At 43.1% G+C, this 21,618-nt stretch overlaps 1 protein-coding gene across 3 annotated transcripts in view; it reads left to right on the top strand.

Annotated features, from left to right (window-relative positions):
* fbxo28 (F-box protein 28) overlaps positions 1-8,976 on the top strand; it is a 51,398-nt gene extending 42,422 nt beyond the window's left edge. For 2 of the 3 annotated variants that reach the window (XM_086044545.1, XM_086044543.1), the window contains 2 exons: positions 7,173-7,368; positions 8,226-8,976. In XM_086044545.1, coding sequence (XP_085900671.1) covers positions 7,173-7,368; positions 8,226-8,728 — 699 coding nt within the window. In that variant the 3' untranslated portion in view covers positions 8,729-8,976. The remainder of the gene's footprint in view (positions 1-7,172; positions 7,369-8,225) is intronic. The other variant, XM_086044544.1, reaches the window with a different exon arrangement.
* Positions 8,977-21,618: the final 12,642 nt, after the last annotated feature.

The following is a 21,618-nucleotide window of genomic DNA, read 5'->3' as shown; positions in this document are numbered from 1 at the left end:
TTTATTCTTTGTTTTGCATTTTTAAAGTTACATTTGTTGTATAACAAGCAGTTATACAACAGTTATATTTACAGTTCAAAATCGTTCAAAATGCTGTAAATATCATTTTTTTCAACATAGGGTGCAGATTATGTAAAGGTGCAGATCATATATTTTTTTTTCCAGATTTGTATTTTTTTTTTAATAGAGTGGGTGCGGCTTATATAAAGGTGCAGCTTATAGTCCGGAAAATACGGTGTATGAAATAAATCACTGCCTCAGACTGTTTGCTGACTGGATGGCATGAGAATCAGTTTTCAAGTGCCTTTTCAAGATAAAGGGTACATAAAAAGATAAGTATACATTTAGCAGCAACACTTTGTCTGATTTTCACTTTGACACATTTGAATATTGATTGTATGTTTTGAAGCTATCCTGTATGTTTTAAACTTAGTTTAAGATACAGGTCACTGTCTGAATTATTCTCTGTTCAGTGCAATGTTGTTTCAGAGCCAAGTAAAAGAACACCTCCCACAGATACAGTACATCATCAGTCTTATTTACCAAGAACTATGAGTTTTGGTGGAAATGCAAACCACCTTGGCCACAGGAACTTTGTATTTCCAGGAATTTATATTAGCAGGAACAAATGTTCCTGGGCTTGTTGGTGGAAAAGAGGCTAATGTTTAGTTAGTAAATCTTGATTTACTACCATTGTCTTGAAGCCCAACAAAGCCAAACTGAGGCCAGCACATTAGCTCATTTTCTGATGGGAAATTGTGTCCCAATTGCCCAACTTGTCATAATTATATTGTCATCCAAGTGATTCATAATTACTACAAATACAAACTAATACAGTGACAGTGTCCCTCTTCATACTGCCATGCAAGCTGGGGCTCTTAAATCCTCGAGGTCTTCATTAAAATAATCAACAAAGTATTTAGTTGTAATTTCATGTATTGCATGTTTTGAAAGCAACTACAGTTGATATACAATACAACACAATACAACTTTATTTATATAGTGCATTTCAGCTTCGGCTGAAACAAAGCAGTTTTACATACAACAAAAAAGTAGCAATAATATAACAAGTGAGAGTAATAAATTAACACAAAATACTATATACAATAGACACCGGAAAACACCACAAAACTGTCAGTCTCGCGTCGAATCAAAAGCCAAAAAATAGAAAGGTGTCTTCCAACGGGTTTTAAAAATGGACAGAGAGGGGCTTGCCTAACATTTAATGGAAGGTCATTCCAAAGGGAAACCAGCAACAGAAAAGGCCCAATCCCCTCTGGAGCACTGCTTAGTCCTCGGCATCTCGAGCAGCAACCAGTGCGTAGGAGTGGAGGAGCTCACAGAGGTACGCTGGGGCGAGGCCATTTAAAGACTTGTCATCAAATAGAAGCATCTTAAAATGAACCCTAAAATGTACTGGGAGCCAGTAAAGGGTGCCCAGAATTGGGGTTATGTGCTCTGTCTTCTGAGCTCGTTAGGGGGCGAGCAGCAGCATTTTGGACCAACTGGAGACGCTTGAGGGAGGACTGGCCGACTCCAAAATAAAGTGTATTACAGCAATCCTAGCCAAGATGGAACAAAGGCATGGATTACTGTTTCTAAGTGCTGTTGAGAAAGGAAGGACTTCACCTTAGCCAGCTGCCTAAGATGAAAGAAGCTGGATCTAACAACAGCGCTGTTGGCTTTAGATATGAGGCCAGGGGGCCCAGGTTACGAGGGTGAGATGTAGAAGAGTCACTGGGACCGAACACCATAACCTCTGTTTTCTTTTCGTTGAAATTTAAGACAACATAACAAAAGTGGTCATAAGGAGAAAGTGTCTTTTTTGCTCTGTGGAACATAAATTTCACAGTTCTGCATAACAGTGGAAGGAAATAGCGTGTTTTCGAAGGATTGAACCCAGGGGCAGCAAATACAACGAGAACAGCACGGGCCCCAAAATGGGAATCATGTGAAACACCTTACGATAGAGGGGCAGAGCGGGACTCAGAGGAACCTAGGCTAACAGAAAAAGTCCTGCCAGCCAAATAGAATCCTAATCACTCTAGAGCGCTTCCACTAATGCCCACTTGGTGCTGTAAAAGAGCCAAAAGAATACTGTGATCCTCCGTATCGAATACTGCAGTCAATCAAATCCAACAAAACAAGTCTCCAGTGTCAGGAGGATATCATGAAAACAGGGCTGACTCTGTGCTATGCATCATCTTGAAGCCTGCATGAAAAACCTCCATGACGTGTTCATTCAAGAAAGAATTTAACCGAGAGTGCACCACTTTTTCCAGAATTTTAGAAATAAAAGGCAGCTTGGAAATTTAAGATAAGATAAGATAAGATAAGAAGGCCTTTATTGATCCCACAGTGGGGAAATTTTCAGTGTTACAGCAGCAAAGATATAGGTAACACAGGGACGGCGGCATAATGTAGCCATTAATGTACAACATTAATGGCAAACATTCAGGATCAAACCCATGTAAATACACGTAGTAACATGAGTATATACACATGTATATACACACCAACATACATCTACATAAAAAGTATGAGGAACACTCATTTTAGCCTGTACATAGTACAGAGGAAAAATACTAAAGTAAGTGACAAGTGCTGCAGTGCTGTAGTGAAATGTAAGGAACAGCACTGGATAAAAATAAAACTAGACTAACAGTAGTGGGGAATGTTGAGTATTGCACGGTATTACAGTAGTGGGGGATGTTGGGTATTGCACGATATGAGCTCAGGTGCAGGACTGCACAATTGCACTAATGTCCGCCAGTTTGTAGAGACTACACAGTGTTCTTGTTAAGGAGTCTGACAGCAGCAGGCAAGAAGGAGCGGCGGAATCTCTCCTTTGCACAGCGAGGGTGTCACTGAAAGAGCTGTGGAGTGCTGTTATGGTGCCCTGGACGGGATGGTCCGGGTTGTCCAGCATTGATGACAGCTTGGCCAACATCCTCCTGTCCCCCACCGAGTCCACAGAGTCTAGGGAGCAGCCCAGGACCTCCTGACCAGTTTGTCCAGCCGCTTCTTGTCCTGGGCCGAGACGCCGCCTGCCCAGGTGACCACTCCCTGGAAGATGACCGATGCAACCACCGAGTCATAAAAGTTCCTGAGGAGTGTCCCCTGACCCCCAAAAGACCTCAGTCTCCTGAGTAGGAAGAGTCTGCTCTGACTCTTCCTATAGAGGGCGTCTGTGTTGTCGTTCCAGTTCAGTTTATTGTTCAGATGAACACTCAGGTACTTGTAAGTTGAGACTCTCTCAACATCTGTTCCCCGGATATTCACTGGTGCAGGTGCAGAGTGATGGCGCCTACCGAAATCCACCACCATTTCTTTGGATTTCCCCGCATTGATCAGGAGGCGGTTCTGCTGGCACCAGTTCACAAAACCCTGAGTAAGTTCTCTGTACTCCCGATCATCTCCGCCTGTGATGAGGCCAACAATCACAGAGTCGTCAGAGAACTTCTGCAGGTGACAGGTAGGGGTGCTGTAGTTGAAGTCCGAGGTTTAGAGGGTGAACAGGAAGGGAGCCAAGACAGTTCCGTGTGCGGCCCCCGTGCTACAGAGGAGCACGTCAGACACACAGTCCTGTGTCCTCACATACTGTGGCCGGTTTGTGAGGTAGTCCTGGATCCATGTGGTCAGGTGGTGGGCCACCCCCGCCCGCTCCAGCTTGTCTCCCAATAGGGTGGGCTGGATGGTGTTGAAAGCACTGGAGAAATCAAAGAACATGATCCTCACAGTGCTCCCCGCCTTCTCCAGGTGGGAGAGTGAAGTGTGGAGGAGGTAGATGATGGCATCATCCACACTGATGCCAGGCTGGTATGCAAACTGGAGTGGGTCCATTGAGGAGCTCACCAGGGGGCGCAGGTGGACAAGGACCAGTCTCTCCAGGGTCTTCATCAGGTGAAACGTCAGCGCCACTGGTCTGAAGCTGTTGAGCTCCTTCGGGTGGGGGGTCTTTGGCACCGGGACCAGGCAGGATGTTTTCCATAGCTGGGGGACCCTGCCCAGCTTCAGGCTCAGGTTGAACATGTTCTGGACAATTCCACACAGCTGGTCTGCTCAGAATTTGAGGAGCTGGGGGCTGATGCCATCTGGCCCCACTGCCTTCCTCGCCTTCATCTTCTTCAGCTGGTTCTTCACCTGTGATGTTGTGAAGGCCAAGGCTGGGCAAGAGGGAGTGGTGGCTGTCTGGTGTAGCTGGGAGCTGGAGACTGTGGAGAAAAGGGGGGAGGGGGTGACACACCCAGCAGGAGGAGTAGGTGGAGGCTGCAGCAAGAGAGACTGAGTGGGGGCAAGCATCTGATCGAACCTATTGAAAAAGAGGTTCAGCTCATTTGCAAACTGCAGGTCCCCCCCAGTCCGGGTCTTGGGTTGTCCGTGGCCTGAGATGGTCTTCAGGCCCCTCCAGACTCCCCTGGCATTATTCTGCAGCAGCAGCTCCTCCATCCTCTTCCTGTAGGACCTTTTCCCCTCTCTGATCCTCCTCCTCAGCTGGCGCTGCACAGTCTTCCGCTCCTCTTTGTTGCCTGACGCAAAGGCCCTCCTCTTCTCCTTCAGGAGAGCTTTTATGTCTGGTGTGATCCAGGGTTTGTTGTTGGAGAAACACCTTACTTTTCTGGTGGGTATGGTGTTCTCCATGCAGAAATGTATATAGTCTGTAACAGTGTCCGTTAGACTACTAATGTCTTCCCCGTGAGCATTGCTGAATACTTCCCACACAGTTCTGCTGAAGCAGTCCTTTAAGGCCTCCTCGGCCTCTCCAGACCATCTCTGAACCGTGCGGGTCACAGCTGGCTGCCTGCGGACCAGAGGTTTGTACACAGGCTGGAGAGCCACCAGGTTGTGATCAGCTTTGCCCAGCGGGGGGAGGGGCAGCGTAGAAAAGATCCAGTGTTTTATTGTCTCTGGTGTGGCAGGTGACATACTGTGTGAATGAAGGCAGAGACGAGGAAGGAGAGGCATGATTTAAGTCACCAGAGATGAGTAGCAGGGCATTTGGGTGCTGTGTTTGTAGCCTGTTCACTGCTGCAGTCAAGACATCACAGGCTGTGTCGCCGCTGGCAGCGGGGGGACGTAGACGGTCATCGCGATCACATGACTAAACTCTCGCGGGATGTAAAATGGCCTCATGCCAACAGCTAGCAGCTCAATTTCCCTGCTGCAAAGCTGCTCCTTAATCGTGATGTGCCCAGGATTACACCATCTATTGTTCACAAACACAGCCATCCCTCCTCCTTTCCTCTTTCCACTCTCCAGCGTCCTGTCCGCGCATATGATTTGGAAGCCGTCCAATTCTACGACCGCGTTCAGCGTTAGCGCTGTTAGCCACGACTCCGTAAATAGGATCAGGCTAATCTCCCGGAAGTCTCTCTCATGCCGGGTAAGTTCCGCTAGCTCGTCCATCTTGTTAGAGAGAGATCTAACATTCCCCATGATAACAGACGGGAGGACGGGATGGTATCGTCTCCTCCTTTCCCGGCGTTTAATCCCCGCACAAGATCCCCATCTCTTCCTCCTCAGCTCACGGGGGATATCGGCTCTCGCCCCGGGAGCCGCCGCAGGGTTAGCGCGGAGTGCTAACAGCTGATTCTAGCTGTAAACAATGGGAGCGCGGCTCCGAGCCAAGTTGCCGGACACGATCGCGCAAAAAAATAGCCACCAGTAGCAGCAAGAATACCGCAGTTTTGGGTGTCCATATAGTTTACGACTATCAACTATATGAAAAATGTATGAGGTAGAGTAATAGTAAGGAACAAAAACACACAAAAAGGCTCACCGGTGAGCCGAAGCTGCTGTTGCGGGCTGCCACTCGCGCGGAACCGGAACCGGAAAAAATTGACAGCACGCCTTGATCAAGGCCAAGTTTCTTAAGCAGGGGTTGCACTGCATCATGGTTAAAATGTTAGTGGACTACATCAGAAGACAGAATGTCATTGATAATGGCCAAAACGGATTCACCAATACTCGGGAGAACCTCCTTAAGAAGTGAGGAGGAACGGAGTCATAAGGGGAGCCAAATGGCTTAATATGGCAAACCACATCCTCCAAAAATGTCAAGAAAACCGCCTCAAAGGCATTGAACACTGCGGAACACGGAAAACGGACAGAGGAGTCAAATGTGGTGCTCGAAATGAGAGCCCTAGCTGTAGCAACCTTGTCATCAAAAAACTGCAAAAATCTATCGCACATTTCAGGGGACGAGTCTGTGCAAATTGGCTGACGGAGCTTAAGTTCAGAATCGATTGTTTTAAAGAGAGTACGTGGATCATGCCTTAATGAAACTTGACAAGTGTTCCTTCTTGGACTCCTTCACCTTTCTTTGGTAATGATGCTCCTTTAGAATTTGATAAGACCTGCAGATTCTTTTCCACCTGCGTTCAGTTCTGCAGCATTCCTGTTTGGCTGCACCAGTACTCTCATTAAACCGGTCTAACTTTTGGGCGCATATTTTTAAATGCCGCCACAAAGTCCAAAATGTTAAGGCAAGATGAATGGAACCAAGTGTTGAGTTCCTCTGTGTTTGAAGAGGGAATACAAAGCTAATCAAAGGTATCAGAGAACCGACTAGCAGTGAGGGGGTTAAAATACCGGCGCTTGCACTCACTAGCAGCAGCTCTGTCAGCACAGGAAAACATGACATCAAATCGCACAGTCATATGATCAGAAAGCACATTGTCCAACTCTTTCAAATTTGACACCGATATACCAAAAGTAAGAACAAGGTCCAAAGTGTTTCCTTGCCTGTAAGTAGAGCCAGACATGTACCGCACCAAATTGAAAGAGTCAGTGAGTCTTAAGAAGTCCTTTGCCAGTGTTTTTTCAGGACAGCACACATGAATATTGTGACTAAAATGTTCTGGGAATAAACATTTCTTATTCAAATCACGCTCCTTGTTTTTTGTTTTCTTCCTTCCTTTCCTTGGAGCATGTTAAAGATTACTAAACATTGTCAAGAAACCTGAGAGTACTTTTGTTGATACTCAGTAATCTGTACACAAGGACAGTTCATACAGTAAATAAATAGAATTTAAATCGACATATTGCTTGTGATGGGATCTGTGATTGGTTCATTTAAGCCTAATATTTACAAAATGTAATTGTTATTTTGTTTATTACTAGGTTCCTGTCTTTAGTCATCATGCGGCGTTGTCTTTTTTTTTTCTTGTCAGGTCATAGATGAGATCTACCGTGTGCTTCGATATGTGAACTCAACTCGAGCTCCGCAACGAGCTCATGAGGTTTTGCAAGAATTGAGGGACATCTCGTCCATGGCAATGGAGTATTTTGATGAGAAGATTGTTCCCATTCTGAAGAAGAAACTGCCTGGAGCCGACTTGTCTGGGCGCCTCATTGGTTCTGCTCCCGGTAGTCTCCCTTTTTATATAATTATTTATTTATCCCTTCCTTCTCTCTTCATTTCAGATGCCAAATGAAAACATAGCTGAGAGTTAACTTGGAAAAAAGATTAAATAAAACAGACCGATGGAGCCAAAGGGGCACAGATTTTACCTTCAAATATGTTCATAGCTGAGAAAGTAGATTTTTAGTATTTTAAGTAAAAAAAACAGATAGGTGATACGTAATAAAAAGTCAACACACTTCTGATTGATTTTTTTTCTTTGTGATATTAAGAAAATGACCAAGATAAATCATTTAATTCATTCGCTGCCTATGACGAATGCATCCGTCAAACAAAATAGTCACACTCCCTGCCTTTCACTAAGAAATTCGGCAAACCATGTTAGACATTTTTCTTGCACTGACCCCTTTTTACATTTATGATTGAAGCAAGTGCAGCTTTTGGCAAGTGCTACTTTATTGCCAACCTCCTGTGAAATGTTTTCACTGAGAAATCTCTATTATTCACACATTATTTTGTTTGTTTTATTGACTTTCCTTGTGTGAAGTTTGTTGATTTAAAAAAAAATGTATATATTGAAGGTTTATAATAATACACTTGTGTGAAAGCCACAAGTCTAAGCTCTCAAATTATTTTGGAATGACGTTTCTACCTGCTACAGGGGCTGAGATATCAAATATTTTGTAGATGTTGAATTACCGGGAAAACATCTGGTTTTTGAGGGTGATTGTAAAGTCGCCCTTAGGTTTTAGAGGGATGCTTCGCCAGGTGCTTTATCCTTAATGAGTTAAGTGAATGCTACAATCATCTGTGTGAACTACATTTAAGAACAGAGTAATAATGCATTTTTTTTTTCTGTCAGTGGCAGGTCCATCAAGTTCTCTCACCACCATGTCCTTCCTGGCTAAGAATTCACCATCACGCTCTGAGATGACCAAGGTGCAGCAGCAAGTGAAGGTCAATGGAGCATCTGTGACCGTTTTGCGGCGGGAGATGCAAGAAATTCGTGTCAAGCAGTTAGAACAGCAGAAGCAGCTGCAGGACCAAGAGCAGAAGCTGCTTGAACAGACGCAGGTCATTGGTGAACAGAATGCCCGACTTGCCGAACTGGAACACAAACTCCGTGAACTAATGGACAGTAGTGCATTGGGAGGATCCACGGCCAGAACATCTGTACCCTCCACATCCAATGCTGCTGTGCCCTCCACTGCTTGCAGTCTTCCTACCATGGGGTTGGCAAGTGGAAGGGCAGAAGCCTCCTCTACAGCCAGAGAACTGGCTTGTGAGGGAGAGCCATCGCTGAAACGCAACAGAAAAAGCTCAGACCTTTTACGAAAGTCAAAACGTTTGTGTAGCAAGAAATGAAACTGGGTGTTATTGAAACATTCTGTTTTGGTTCTAAAATCAGACTGTTTATTCTTTATCTCGATCTAATTTCTCCCTGTGTCATGTTTTCATGGTAGCTAGCTAATGATGTAATTATTCATAGGGTTCCATAATTCATGACTCATCTCAGCTTCACTGAAAAGCTAAGAAAGAAAGAAAGAATCTTGTATCTGTCAAATGTTTAAACCTGACAAAAAAGAATAAAAGATCATTGATAAATTACTAAATATTATGAAAAAACACATTTTTGGAACATCTAGTCTGGAGGTCATGTTTGCAGCATGGGTTGAAGCTACATATGTGGACAAATTGTTGCTACCCCTCTGTTAATTCCACCAATATTCTTTTATTGATTTTGATTCTAACCCAGAACAAACTTCACTATTGAGTGGAATACATACAACACAGAAAAATCTGAAATAAAAATAGAAGGAAACAATAATATGAGATATCAAAACAAATAAAAATAATTAAAAAAAAAAAAATAATAAAAAATAAAAAGTCACTTCACAGCTTCAGTTATAAATCAACGTTGTTTGAGGTAATCCATAAGCGCTGTCCATATGTCTTCAAACTCTAGTGCTTTATCCTTAGTCACATAGGTCAATTTTTCCAGTGTAAGACACATTGCCATTTCTTTAAGCCAGGATTGTATGGACGACATCTCGATCTCCCTCCAAGACAATGCAACCACCCTCCTGGCCTGCAGGAGCCCAAAATTAATCAAAGTCTTGTATTTGGTGTGAGCAGAAAAGTCCTCCGGATATATACCTAAAACCCAAAATCTTGCTATACAGGGTACCTGGATCCTCGTGATTTTGCTTAAAATACAAACAACAGATTTCCAAAAAGACCCTTATTTGGGACATTCCCATACACAATGAATTAAAGTACCCTTCGCTGTCAAACATTTTACACATCAGGGCACCATTTATTGAGTTTCTCAGGGGTTATGTAGGTCCTCATTAGCCATTTATGTTGTAGCAGTTTCATACGAATATTTATGGTCTGGGATTGCGCCCTCAGGCAAGCTGCTGCCCACTCATCCTCCCCAATATCTTCTTTCATATCTAAAAACCATGCTCTCATTCTATCATGACTAGATTCCTTGTCATGTGAGATGAGTGTTGTATATAGAAGTGAAATTTGCTGTTTCCCTTGTGTATGTTTCAGCACAACATCCTCAAAGCAGGATAGCGGTGGCACATGCAAACCCCGGCCGGGTTTTGACGAAATGAAGTGTTTTAATTGTAAACGTAAAAAAAAATGTTTCTTGGGAATGCCGTATGACAAGCAAAGATCATCAAACGTTCTTAAGGTACCTTGAACATATAGAGCTCCGATTTTTTTTTTAGTCCCCTATTAGCCCAGTTTAAAACCGCCATCTGCCCGGCCAGGAATAAACTGCCTATTTCCCCAAATTCGAGAGAATTGGGAAACAGTGGATGTATCACCTATATGTGTGTGAGCTTTGAACCATACATCAACAGTGTTTCTCAGAAACGGATTTGATGTATTTTTCCTTAAAGATTTAAAGTTGGCTGAATATAAATGCATACTTAGCGGCAGCTCTGATACTGATACTTGTTCAATTCTAATCCATGCCATGCCGAGACTGTGCAAGAAAATAAAACATAGCGCTACGTAGTTGGGCGGACCAATAATACCACTGTAAATTCTAGATTTTTTATTATTCCAAATGAACCTACTAAACGCACTATTAATTTCTCTGAAAAATGATTTCAAAAGTGGTAGTGGGATTGACTGAAACAAATAGATATATTTTGGTAAAATAGTCATCTTGATCAGGTTTACCCTTCCTATCATCGATAGAGGCATTGTTGCCCATTTATCAAGTAATTCACGTACCTCTTTCATCAACGGGTTGTAATTTGTCTCAATCACCGTATTAATTTGGGGCGTGATAATTTTAAGATTGGTAAAGCCCTCCTTCACATTGAAAAACAGTGTACTTATCACCGGATTAATTCTTTCATCTTTGTTTAAAAAAACTAAAGAACATTTTGCAATATTAACTCTACATCCAGAAAACTCACCAAGTTTTTCTATTAAATGTAACAATGCTGGAATACTATTAGCTAAATTTGACAAAAAAAAGGATCACATCATCCGCATATAATGATAACCTATGTTTATAACCCCCAATTGTTATACCTGATAAAGTGGCTTCAGCTCTAACAGCCATGCTAAAGGTTCTATGGCCAAAATAAACAACAGTGGGGAAAGAGGGCAGCCCTGACGAGTCGAGCGTTCCAATTTAATCGGGCTTGACAAATTGATATTCGTCTTAACACTCGCTGTAGGGTTTGTATACAATAATTGTATCCAATTAAAAAATGTCCCCTTAAGTCCATATCTTGGTAACAAATCAAACAAATAAGGCTATTCAATCCTATCAAATGCTTGTTTAGCATCTAAAGACAATAGCGCTGTATCGCTAACGTTATACTGGGAGTATAAGGACTCTCCTAATATTATGAAGTCCCTGACAACTACGTATGAACCCATTTTGATCACTGTGCACCAAGCAAAGAATATGGGGATCTAACCTTTTGGCAAGAACTTTATACAATATTTTGATGTCCACACCCATCAAAATCATTAGCCTGTAGGATGAGCTATCAGTTGCAGTCTTCCCGGGTTTTAAAATAAATGTTATTGTAGCCAGTCTTAAAGTTGGTGGTAAAATGTCATTATCAAAAGACTTGTTAAACATATCCAAGAGAGGGGCCAACTTTTGGAAGAACTCTATTGGTAGGCCGTCAGGCCCCGCAACCTTACCTGAGTTAATACTTCCAATGGCCAGCAAAAGCTGGCTTTAGTTATATCAGTGTCTAGGTTTTGTTGAATTTCCTCTGAAACCGTTTTAAATTGAAGAGTAGAACAAAAACTCTCTCTGAGATCTGAGCTGCGAGAGCATTCAGATTTGTAAAGTGATTGGTAAAATTCCTTAAATGCATTATTTATATCATAGGGATCATTTAAAATCCCACCCGATGGTGTAATTATGCTATTACTAGCTCTTTCAGATTGGATGGAAGTAAGTTTCAATCATATCCTCAACATATTTAGCAAATTCCAAATTATGAAGCCACCCTACCTGCAAGTGCCAACTGGGAGGAGACTGTCGTAATTTTTCCATGTGTAGCGACATAGAAATTGGAGAATGGTCACTAATGACTATACAATCATACCAACAACTTCTAATCTTAGACACAAGTTGTTGCGATACCAAAAAGTAATCAATATGCGACCTAGATTTACGTAAACCTGAATAGCACGAGTATTCCAATTTATCTGGGTTAAGTTTCCTCCAAATTTCAGCCAAATTTAAATCTGCAATACTGTATGCTCTAGGATCACTTTCCTTGATTGTGTTTTATGATAATCTGATTTTGTAGAACGGTCTATCAGCGGATTCAGTGTACAATTAAAATCCCCACCAATGATATATATAAGCTATACAATGACGATAGAGTTAGAAAGAAGTCCTGGAAAACCCCCGAGCTGTCCTCATTTGGTCCATAAATGCTAACCAGATTCAGTGTAAAAGACAAAATCCTACCCTGGGGAATTACAAAGCTTCCTTGTGGGTCGCAAAAAGTGTTATTAAGCTGAAAAGGAAGTTTTTTATGAATAAAAATCAGTACACCCCGAGCATGGTTGTTATGTATAACTTGACCAGGCCATCTATGTTGTATCCTTTTAATTTCAGAGATAATGTTTAAAAAACAAAACAAAAACCAAATAAACACAAAATACTTATGTAAAGCTAGTAAAGTACAAAATAACAACCCTCGAAGTCCCGTCCCCCCCCAAAAAAAAAATAAGCATCCTAATAATTTTCTCCAGTGTATGAGAAATTAAAGCACAATATCCTTAACACTTATTAATCTAACTGTTGCAACAATCCGCAACCATCAGCTATATTGACCTATAATAAGCAGAACATAAGATGTCCACCAAATATGGTAGTAGGACCCACCAAAGGACTATCTTGCCATTGTGAAGAATCCTCAGTTGTTGGGGTGCAGAGTGAATCCTCGAAAGGTTCCGGCCTCAATAAACTCTCTCCGCACAGCATTGAATGTGCTCCGTGTCTTCATGGTTTCTGCCGACAAATCTTGAGCAAAGAAGCTCTTATGACCATCATGGGAGAGCGTGCGTTTAGAATCCTTGAAAACAGTCTCACGGTCTTGAAATCGCTAAAAGTGAATAATTACAGCTCTGCTCCAATCTGGTCTTGGTTTCCCCAGCGTTCGATGCGCCCTTTCCAACGTGAAAGACTTGGCGGCGTCGAGTCCCAGCCAAACCGGCAACATACGCTGAAGTCATTGGCTCGGTCTTTTCGGCGTTTTCAAGGCAGCCCCACCAGTCGTAGATTCTTCCTCCGGCCACGGTTTTACAGATCCTCCGTTTTGGTTTCCAAATAAGTAATGCGTCTCATAGCGTTAGCCAGCTCCAATTTCATGCTCTGTAGACCATCCTCCGATGCGGCCCTCAGCCTCCGTTAGCCTTTTAGCATTTGCAGTGATGTCTTGTTGAAGGTCTGCAAAACTGTTTTGCACCACGTCAAAGGAGTCATTCACTTCCGCCATTCATCTTTCCACCTTTCGAGTTTTGCCCCAAAGCCATCAATGATGTCCATTTTCGGCCTCTGAGAGCCACGGGGTTTGGCGCTACCCTCACAATCTTTGATTGTCATTTGTTTAGAAATCGTGCAAAACTATATAAAAGTGTAAATAACCAGAACTTAAGACCAATTTCTAGTAGAGTCTGGGGAGCAACCACACTAAGCTGCCACCTTGGTCCGCGGCTCAACAGCGCCCCGCTACCCCTCTGTTTGAGAAAAACCCAGAGTGGTCATATAAAATAACTTTAATCTGATAAAAGTACTAATAAACTAGAGCTACAAGCAGCTATGAAGGGCCATGGCAGCCCAAGCCATTTTCAGGTACTGGCATGTTGAGATACTGGCTCACTGGGTTTTGGCACATTGGAATTACATTTTTTATTTTTATTTTTTTTAGAGGTCAGGGTGTAAACATTGAAAACTTTTCTGTGGCCCTCTAGAACCCCCTTTACAATGCATAACTGTCATTAAAATGTGATTAGGCCGTTGGTAGACAGCAGTTTAATCACTAAATAGGATTCAGTGACTACTAATCATGAACGGTCTAATAACGCCCCCTTCTGTCGGCTCGTGTGTTTCAAAATCCTCTTATTCCAAAACATCACTCGCCATTGAATGTGCTGTGTTTGTAGCGCATGGAAATTGAACAGTCTATGGTGTAGCAAGCAGTTTAGCTATAGCTACGTCACTTCCGGTGGCTAGAGCCACGATTCCTCGAGCTTCCATGAGGTTAGGAAACACTCGGAATGAGTAGGTAACACCTATTTTCTAATCGATCTGTGGTTGACAACTTGCAGGAAGTGACTTGTATGTATTATAAAACCTATTACCAATGAGAATATGAATTTTAACAGACTCTGAAAAATGTTTGCACCCTGGCCTTTAAATAAATCTCTAACATGGATCTTTTATTTTTATTTTTTGGCCGGACCTGACGTGTGGTCAAAGTTAAAGAGACACTGGGATGAGATTAACATTGGCACTTATATAATAGGTTTGCATGTAAAAATGACATCAGTACCAAAGTGTCCCCCCCAAAAGACTCTGTAGTGATTTAAGGTCTTTTTTTTGTGATCAGATTTACGACAAATTTCCCCGTCCCCTTTTGGGACGTGGTTTATGTTATGTTTTTGGTCTCAGCGGTCTACGTCACGCGAGGAAGGCATGCATGGTAATGTTGCTCGCTTTGACAGTTCTGTTGTCTAAAATGGCGACCGATCGCCACCAAAATGCAAACGCACATTACTACTCTTGTCCACTTCAACCTGTGAAAGTATAAAAGTGTTCTTCACAATAGTTTGGATTTATTGACATAAAACGTGATCTCATCATGATCACCTCCACAAAATCAAAAATACAGTGGCGATTGCTCCTCTACTTTCACAAGCTCAAGCGGACAAGAGCATGAATGCGCACACGAACCCCTGCTCCTACCGGCAGCACCAGGGGCACGACACGGTGACCAGGATGGGGGCGAATAAAGTCGCAAATCAACAACCTGGACAGGACCTGCCGAGCAGGGATCCAGCACCAATTCCTCCGGCCCTAAGCCCTCCCAATCAACAAGGTACTGGAGGCTGTGACCACGGCGACGCACATCCAAGAGCCTGCTCACAGTGTAAGTGGGATCTCTGCCGACCAACAGGAGAGGAGGAGGCAACAGGGGGGGACAGCAGGCTCAAAGACAGAGGTTTGACCTGTGACACATGGAAGGTGTGGCAACGCAGAGTTGCAGGGAGTCTAAGGCGTACGGCACACCAAAGCTACAATCTCAAAAGGCTCAATGAAGCGGAGGAAAAGATTCCAGGATTCAACCTTGAGGTGTAAATTCTTTGTGTTGAGCCACACCCGACTGAGTTGGGCAGGAGCAGGGATGCAGTGGCAGTTAGCTTGCACCTGAGAACTCGCAGAGGACCGGAGTGGAGCGGAACGGGTTTGTCTTCAGACAAGAGGACGAGAGAACACCGATAAATGTGAGACAGCACTGACAGGACCGCCAGGTCGCTCTCCTGTGATGGAAACAGCGGCGGTTGGTAGTCTAAGGAGCACTGGAATGGAGCCTTAGGACTACTGTATTTTCTGGGCTACAAGCCGCATCATATAAGCTGCACCCACTCTATTTGGGGAAAAAATTAAATAAGCCGCACCTTTACATAAGCCGCACCTATGTATGTTGAAAACGTTTATATTTACTGCATTTACAGAACGATTATGAACTGTAAATGTACATGTATGTACCTGAGCAGATTCTTTCCTAACAGTGCCTTTTAACACTGCAGCAACGTTGCTGATTAAAACAGAAGAGAACCAAGAGAAAATAAACAGCACTTATCTTCATTTCACTGCCGACTGCCGCTCCAGTTTGTCAGCTAATGTCCACCAGACTCCGCCATCTATTGTTCTACTACATTCTACATATGCACCTTTCTTGTTTTATGTTAATAAAGTCAGCCAATCTAACACACGACGTGCTAAATAAACAATAGCATTTCACATCGATGGTCCGCTGATAGTGTAGTCGTACACACGCCTGAGTTGTGTGCGGGCAGCGTGGGATCGATTCCCGCTCAGTGACAGTGTCGATGTGTGCCCTGCGACTGGCTGGCGACCAGTTCGGGGTATAGTCTGCCTTCGCCCATTGACGGCTGGGATAGGCTCCAGCAACTCCCCGCGACCCTATATAGGATAAGCGGTTTGGAAGATGACATGATGACATTTCACATCGAAACAACAGAACAGACGTAACATCAGCCAATCCCATTCATGTGCACTTCACGGACCTCTAGGAAAACATAAAATCAAAGCATTTCAGCACCTAATGCAATAACCTAGTGCATGGCGCCCTCTCCTGTTGAACTCCTCCACCTGCAGTCAAATCCAGTCAATGGGAAATGTATTGTATTGAATTGTACTGTCATTCCGGTTAAAGCGCCCTGAGCGGTGGAAGAAAAATCCACAGAATAGCCGCACCGGACTATAAGCCGCAGGGCTCAAAATCTAGGAAAAAAGTTGCGGTTTATAGTCCGGAAAATACATTATATGTCCTACAAGGCTTTGTACTTGGGGGGACTTCCGGGTTATGACTAAAATGGCTGTTAACAAGAACTCACGGTGTCTCGTGTAATTATTATACATCGTGTCAGAAGTGGCGAGCTGCAAGTCTTCATGGTATTTTTGGGATATTAATGTGTAGTTTAACTGGCGGAAGATGTTTTTCACGCAGTTGTACCGCAAATGACCGGCGTAGAAGACGACGAGAGAAAGCGTCGACGCAAGCTGTTAGCCTGCTATTTTTAGCAGCGGTCCAGCCCGAGAAGTGCAGTGCAGAAAATGCCAGAAAAAGGGTCATTTTGCGGTAGTTTGTCACAGTGGTGGCGCCGTAGGTGTAAGAGAAGTCACAGAAAACCAAGATGATGAAGACAGTGATGAATGTGTGTTCTTGGGAGAGATTGAGCCCTGGGTTGAAAAGGTCAAGTTAAATGGGGAAAATATTCGATTTAAACTTGACACTGGGGTTCGTGTTATTTGCATGCCAGAGAGCCCGTACAAACCTGAAAGGGATGGTAAATTACTGCCATCTAAAAAGAAACTTCTAGGGCCAGCTAGTTAATCCACTCAAAGTGAAGGGCTACTTTCGGGCACAGTTGGCAGTGAAAGGTCGCTGCACGACTCAGGATGTCTACCTAGTTTCAGGTTTAGTTCAGCCACTGTTAAGTAGTTCAGCTTGCCAGGCATTGGGGTTAGTATACAGAGTGGACACAGTCAAAGACACTGAAATAGATTTTAGGGCAGCATACCCCAAAGTATTTCAGGGTTTGGGTAAGTTGAAGGAGCCTAATCGCATCGAGCTGAAGCAGGGGGCCGTACCTGTAGCCCTTTCCACCCCACGGCGTGTTCCTCTCCCCCTCAGGGAAGCAGTCAGGGAAGAATTAATAAGGATGTAAGAAATAGGTGTTACTTCAAAAGTAACTGAGCCTACAGAATGGTGTTCAGACATTGTTGTTGTTCCCAGACCACCAAACAAGCCACCCAGAATATGCGTTGATCTCACACCCCTGAACACAGTAGTGAAAAGAGAACGGCATATCCTCCCTACAGTGACGCCAGCAAGGTGGAGATGGAGTACTGTTATGGGTTGGCATCATCAAAGATAAGCTTGTGGGGTTTTTTTGGGTTGAGGATGGAGTCAAACTGAACTCCCAGTCCTACTGCCAGTTTCTGGAAGAGACCTTCTTCAAGCAATGGTACATGGCAATGGTGCTCGCGGGGCCGGCGGCCGTGCGCTACGCTCGCGGGGCCGGCGGCCGTGCGCTATACTCACGTCCAGCGAGCGAGCGAGCGCCGTAACTTTGCTCAAATAAATTGTCTTTGACAAGCTAGCAGTAGTTATCCGACACCGCATCGCACTCAAGGTAAAATCAAGCAAGTAAAATATGAATGGACTACGGCAATAATTAGTCCGCTAAAAAGGTAAAGTAGTCCTAAAACGGTTGGTCAACGATGATGTATGCACTGCAAGAGAGTATTCGTTCACTTACATTGGATGAACATTGAATGAAGGCTAATATATGTGTCAACAACTGCTTTGGGGTAGACCTAGACCTAATGCAAATAATCATTTACAATGCACTGATGGAGGACAAACTGCACATTACACTACATAGCGAACAGTTAACTGTTACTTAAAGAAAATGTCTAAAACAAAATCAATAATTATCAATATTGACTGCTATGAAATACTTAGATTGTGACAGTTTTTCAAACATTTCTCAGCCCTTCTAAGCACATTATCTTTAAAATGCAGTTTATTTAATCTTTCATAGTTACATTGACCTCTTATTAAATTATTTTTCTTCAGGTCATTATTTTCAATAGTTGAAAAAAAAATTGATATATATCGATATCAACCAATATGAAACACTTATATCGTGATATACTTTTCGGTCATATCGCCCAGCCCTACATGGGACTCACATTTTTCTGCCTTCACAAAGAGCTTGTTGGGAGGGTTTTTCAGCTGCAGTGACAGGACAACTGGTTGCAATTGAAGGAAATATGAATGTGGTCAAGTACAGAGATATCATGGAGGAAAACCTCTCCCAGAGTGCTCAGGACCTCAGACTGGGTCGAAGGTTCACTTTTGAACAGGACAATGACCCGAAGCACACAGCTAAAATAACAAAGGAGTGGCTTCAGAACAACTCTGTGACCATTCTTGACTGGCCCAGGCAGAGTCCTGACCTAAACCTGATTGAGCATCTTTGGAGAGAACTGAAAATGGCTGTCCACCACCGTTCACCATGCAAAGATCTGCAAGGAACAATATCAGGGGATCCCCAAATCCAGGTGTGAAAAACCTGTTGCATCATTCCCCAGACTCATGGCTGTACTAGCTCAAAAGGGTACTCCTCAATACTGAGCACAAGGTCTGAATACTTATGACCATATGATATTTCAGTTTTTCTTTTTTAATAAATTAGCAAAAATGTATGCCTTTGTTTTTTTTCTGTCAAGATGCGGTGCTGAGTGTACATTATTGAGAAACAAAATGAACTGTTTTGATTTTGGCAAATGGCTGCAATGACACAGAAAGTGAGAAAAATCAAGGGGTCTGAATACTTTCCATACCCCCTGTACCTCAATGAATGATGGTCCACATCTGTTATCCTGGCATCTGGTAACATGTGGGCCAAACAAGGCCCATATCTCAACCAAATCGTATAACCATAGCTGGCCCTACTATGGACCAGAACAGGTTCCTGACATCAGCCTTAACTCAGCCTAAGCAATTGCCATATTTCACCTAGATTTTTTTTAAAAGCCTCAACAACTACAACGTAATAAACAGATCATTTTTTTCAAAAGTTAAGAATCACCGAACATAAACTGGAAAACTGCACTTTTTTTTTTTTAACACTGAACACGGAGTCCAAACTGGGATGCAGCATGCTCTTGAACAGCATTTATCCATCCATCAAATTGTTTTGTCTCCATGGCCTCTTTTCTTCTCATCCTTTCCTTCTTGCCACCCAACCCTATTAGGAGTCAGATGTCACCGATTGGCATCGATTTCCTGGGTCTTTGACCCAGGCGGTTACACTAAACATGCAAATGTGGTTTTAAAATTAACGCTTGACATGTCTAAAAACAGCTGACCAGGTCGGGGGAATCTTCAAAATAAGGCTCCCCGACCTGATCAAGGCTGCGCTCCAACCCCCCACAAATGTGCTATAGCCTATAAATAAAATTGTATTGTATTGTATTGTATTATTTTGCTCCGGACATGTCACGTGGAGCAGCACGTCCGCCTCACAGTTCAGAGGTCGTGGGTTCGATCCCGGCTCCGGCCTCCCTGTGTGGAGTTTGCATGTTCTCCCCGTGCCTGCGTGGGTTTTCTCCGGGCACTCCGGTTTCCTCCCACATTCCAAAAACATGCATGGTAAGTTGATTGGATACTCTAAATTGGCCCTAGGTGTGATTGTGAGCGCGGATGTTTGTCTCTGTGTGCCCTGCGATTGGCCGGCAACCAGTTCAGGGTGTCCCCCGCCTACTGCCCAAAGACAGCTGGGATAGGCTCCAGCACGCCCCGCGACCCTTGTGAGGAGAAGCGGTACAGATAATGGATGGATGGATGGATGTCACGTGGAAGCAGTGACAGCTCAGAGGAAGGTTGCAGTGATAGCCGAAACTGTCAGCACGGTAAGAGAGTTTTCTCTTCACAGAAAAATAGGAAGATCATTGTCATTGTCAAAACAAAGGAAACTTGAAACTCATTTAATGTATAAGAAGACAAGATGAACATTATTGGATCATCTTGTTCATGTCTATGAAAATACATGTGTATGTAATGCATAGATTGATTGTATTTTCTGTTTCTTGTGCAGTTTCACAATATAAACAGAGAGGGGGTGTCAGGGTGTCCCCTGCCTGCTGCCCGAAGACAGCTGGGATAGGCTCCAGCACGCCCGCGACCTTTGTGAGGACAAGCCGTATAGATAATGGATGGATGAATGAACTGTGTTCTTGAATAAAGCATTTTAAATAAATAAATACTGGTACAGTTACCAAGGTTACAGCTATGGTTATATGATTTGGCTCAGATATGGGCCTTGTGTGGCCGACATTGTGGAAACCAGATGTGGACCACTAAAAGTGTTGTGAGTGATTTGCAGCTCTCTTTCCTGTGCTGTTTTTTTGTTTTTGTTTTCAGGGCTGGGAGTGCACAAGTGTGCTGAGCTCCTCACAGCTGTTCCCCATCACTCATCACATCCAGTATTTAGCGTCCGGTCAGATTTTCACACCTCGCCAGAACGTCTTGTCACTTCCAAGGAACAGGTTGTTTTCACCTTCAGCTGGCAAATCATTATCTCGAGTTCTTCCCTCGTGCTGAGTTTTTTAAAAATATTTTCCTCTGTGGCACTTTATGTTACTCATAATGTGTACTAGTGATTTTCAGTTAATTACAGTAGGTATTCTCTAGTAACAAATCATATTTGCATTGTTCAATCTTTCCTTATAACAGAATTTCCTTATGTGGGAAACGACTACGGTACATGTCCTGCATGAACGTGCAAGTATGTTAACAAAATACATGTGTAACAACACAAGCAATATAATGCCACAAAAAATATTTTACCCCAAATTTTTATTAAACAAAATCTAAACTATAAAGTACAGGTATATGAACAAAATACATTACAGTATAACAAAGATGGTCCAAATACTGTTAAAAAAACTGTAAATACTGTAACACCAATGCAGTACAGTACTTAACTACAGTAAACTGTACTGTATTTTAGTGTTGATTTTTCTCAGAACCTTAGGGAAAAAAAGAGTCTTATTTTGAGTTGTTGTGTTGGCTTCATTCTTTGCTGTATGAAAATGTTTGTAATTGCAAGAAACTGTCCCGTTGATCACCACTGATGTCTGGGGATGCTTGTGCATACAAAAGCATTTTTTATGCCATCTCCATAGCTCTCTTGCTGGACGGTGGCTTTACATCAGGACCTTTCTCGTAGATTTGAGTGTTTCTGACTCCAAGTGTCTCTTGGATGTTTTTTTACTTTGTGTCCAGCTTCGCATAATCGGATGCATTTCACTCTCTCTTTCACGGTCATTACCGTTCTTCTTCATTTGGATGCCATGAACTACAGACGAAAATTAAATGAATATATTTAAAATCTTTTGCAATTTCAGTAAAACGCATGCCAAAGAA

This window comes from Filicampus tigris, chromosome 11 (assembly GCF_054856515.1).
Source record: "Filicampus tigris isolate MCC_2025a chromosome 11, RoL_Ftig_1.0, whole genome shotgun sequence".
NCBI lineage: Eukaryota > Metazoa > Chordata > Actinopteri > Syngnathiformes > Syngnathidae > Filicampus > Filicampus tigris.
Note: the sequence above shows the minus strand (reverse complement) of the source record. Positions and strands in the feature narration are given on the sequence as shown.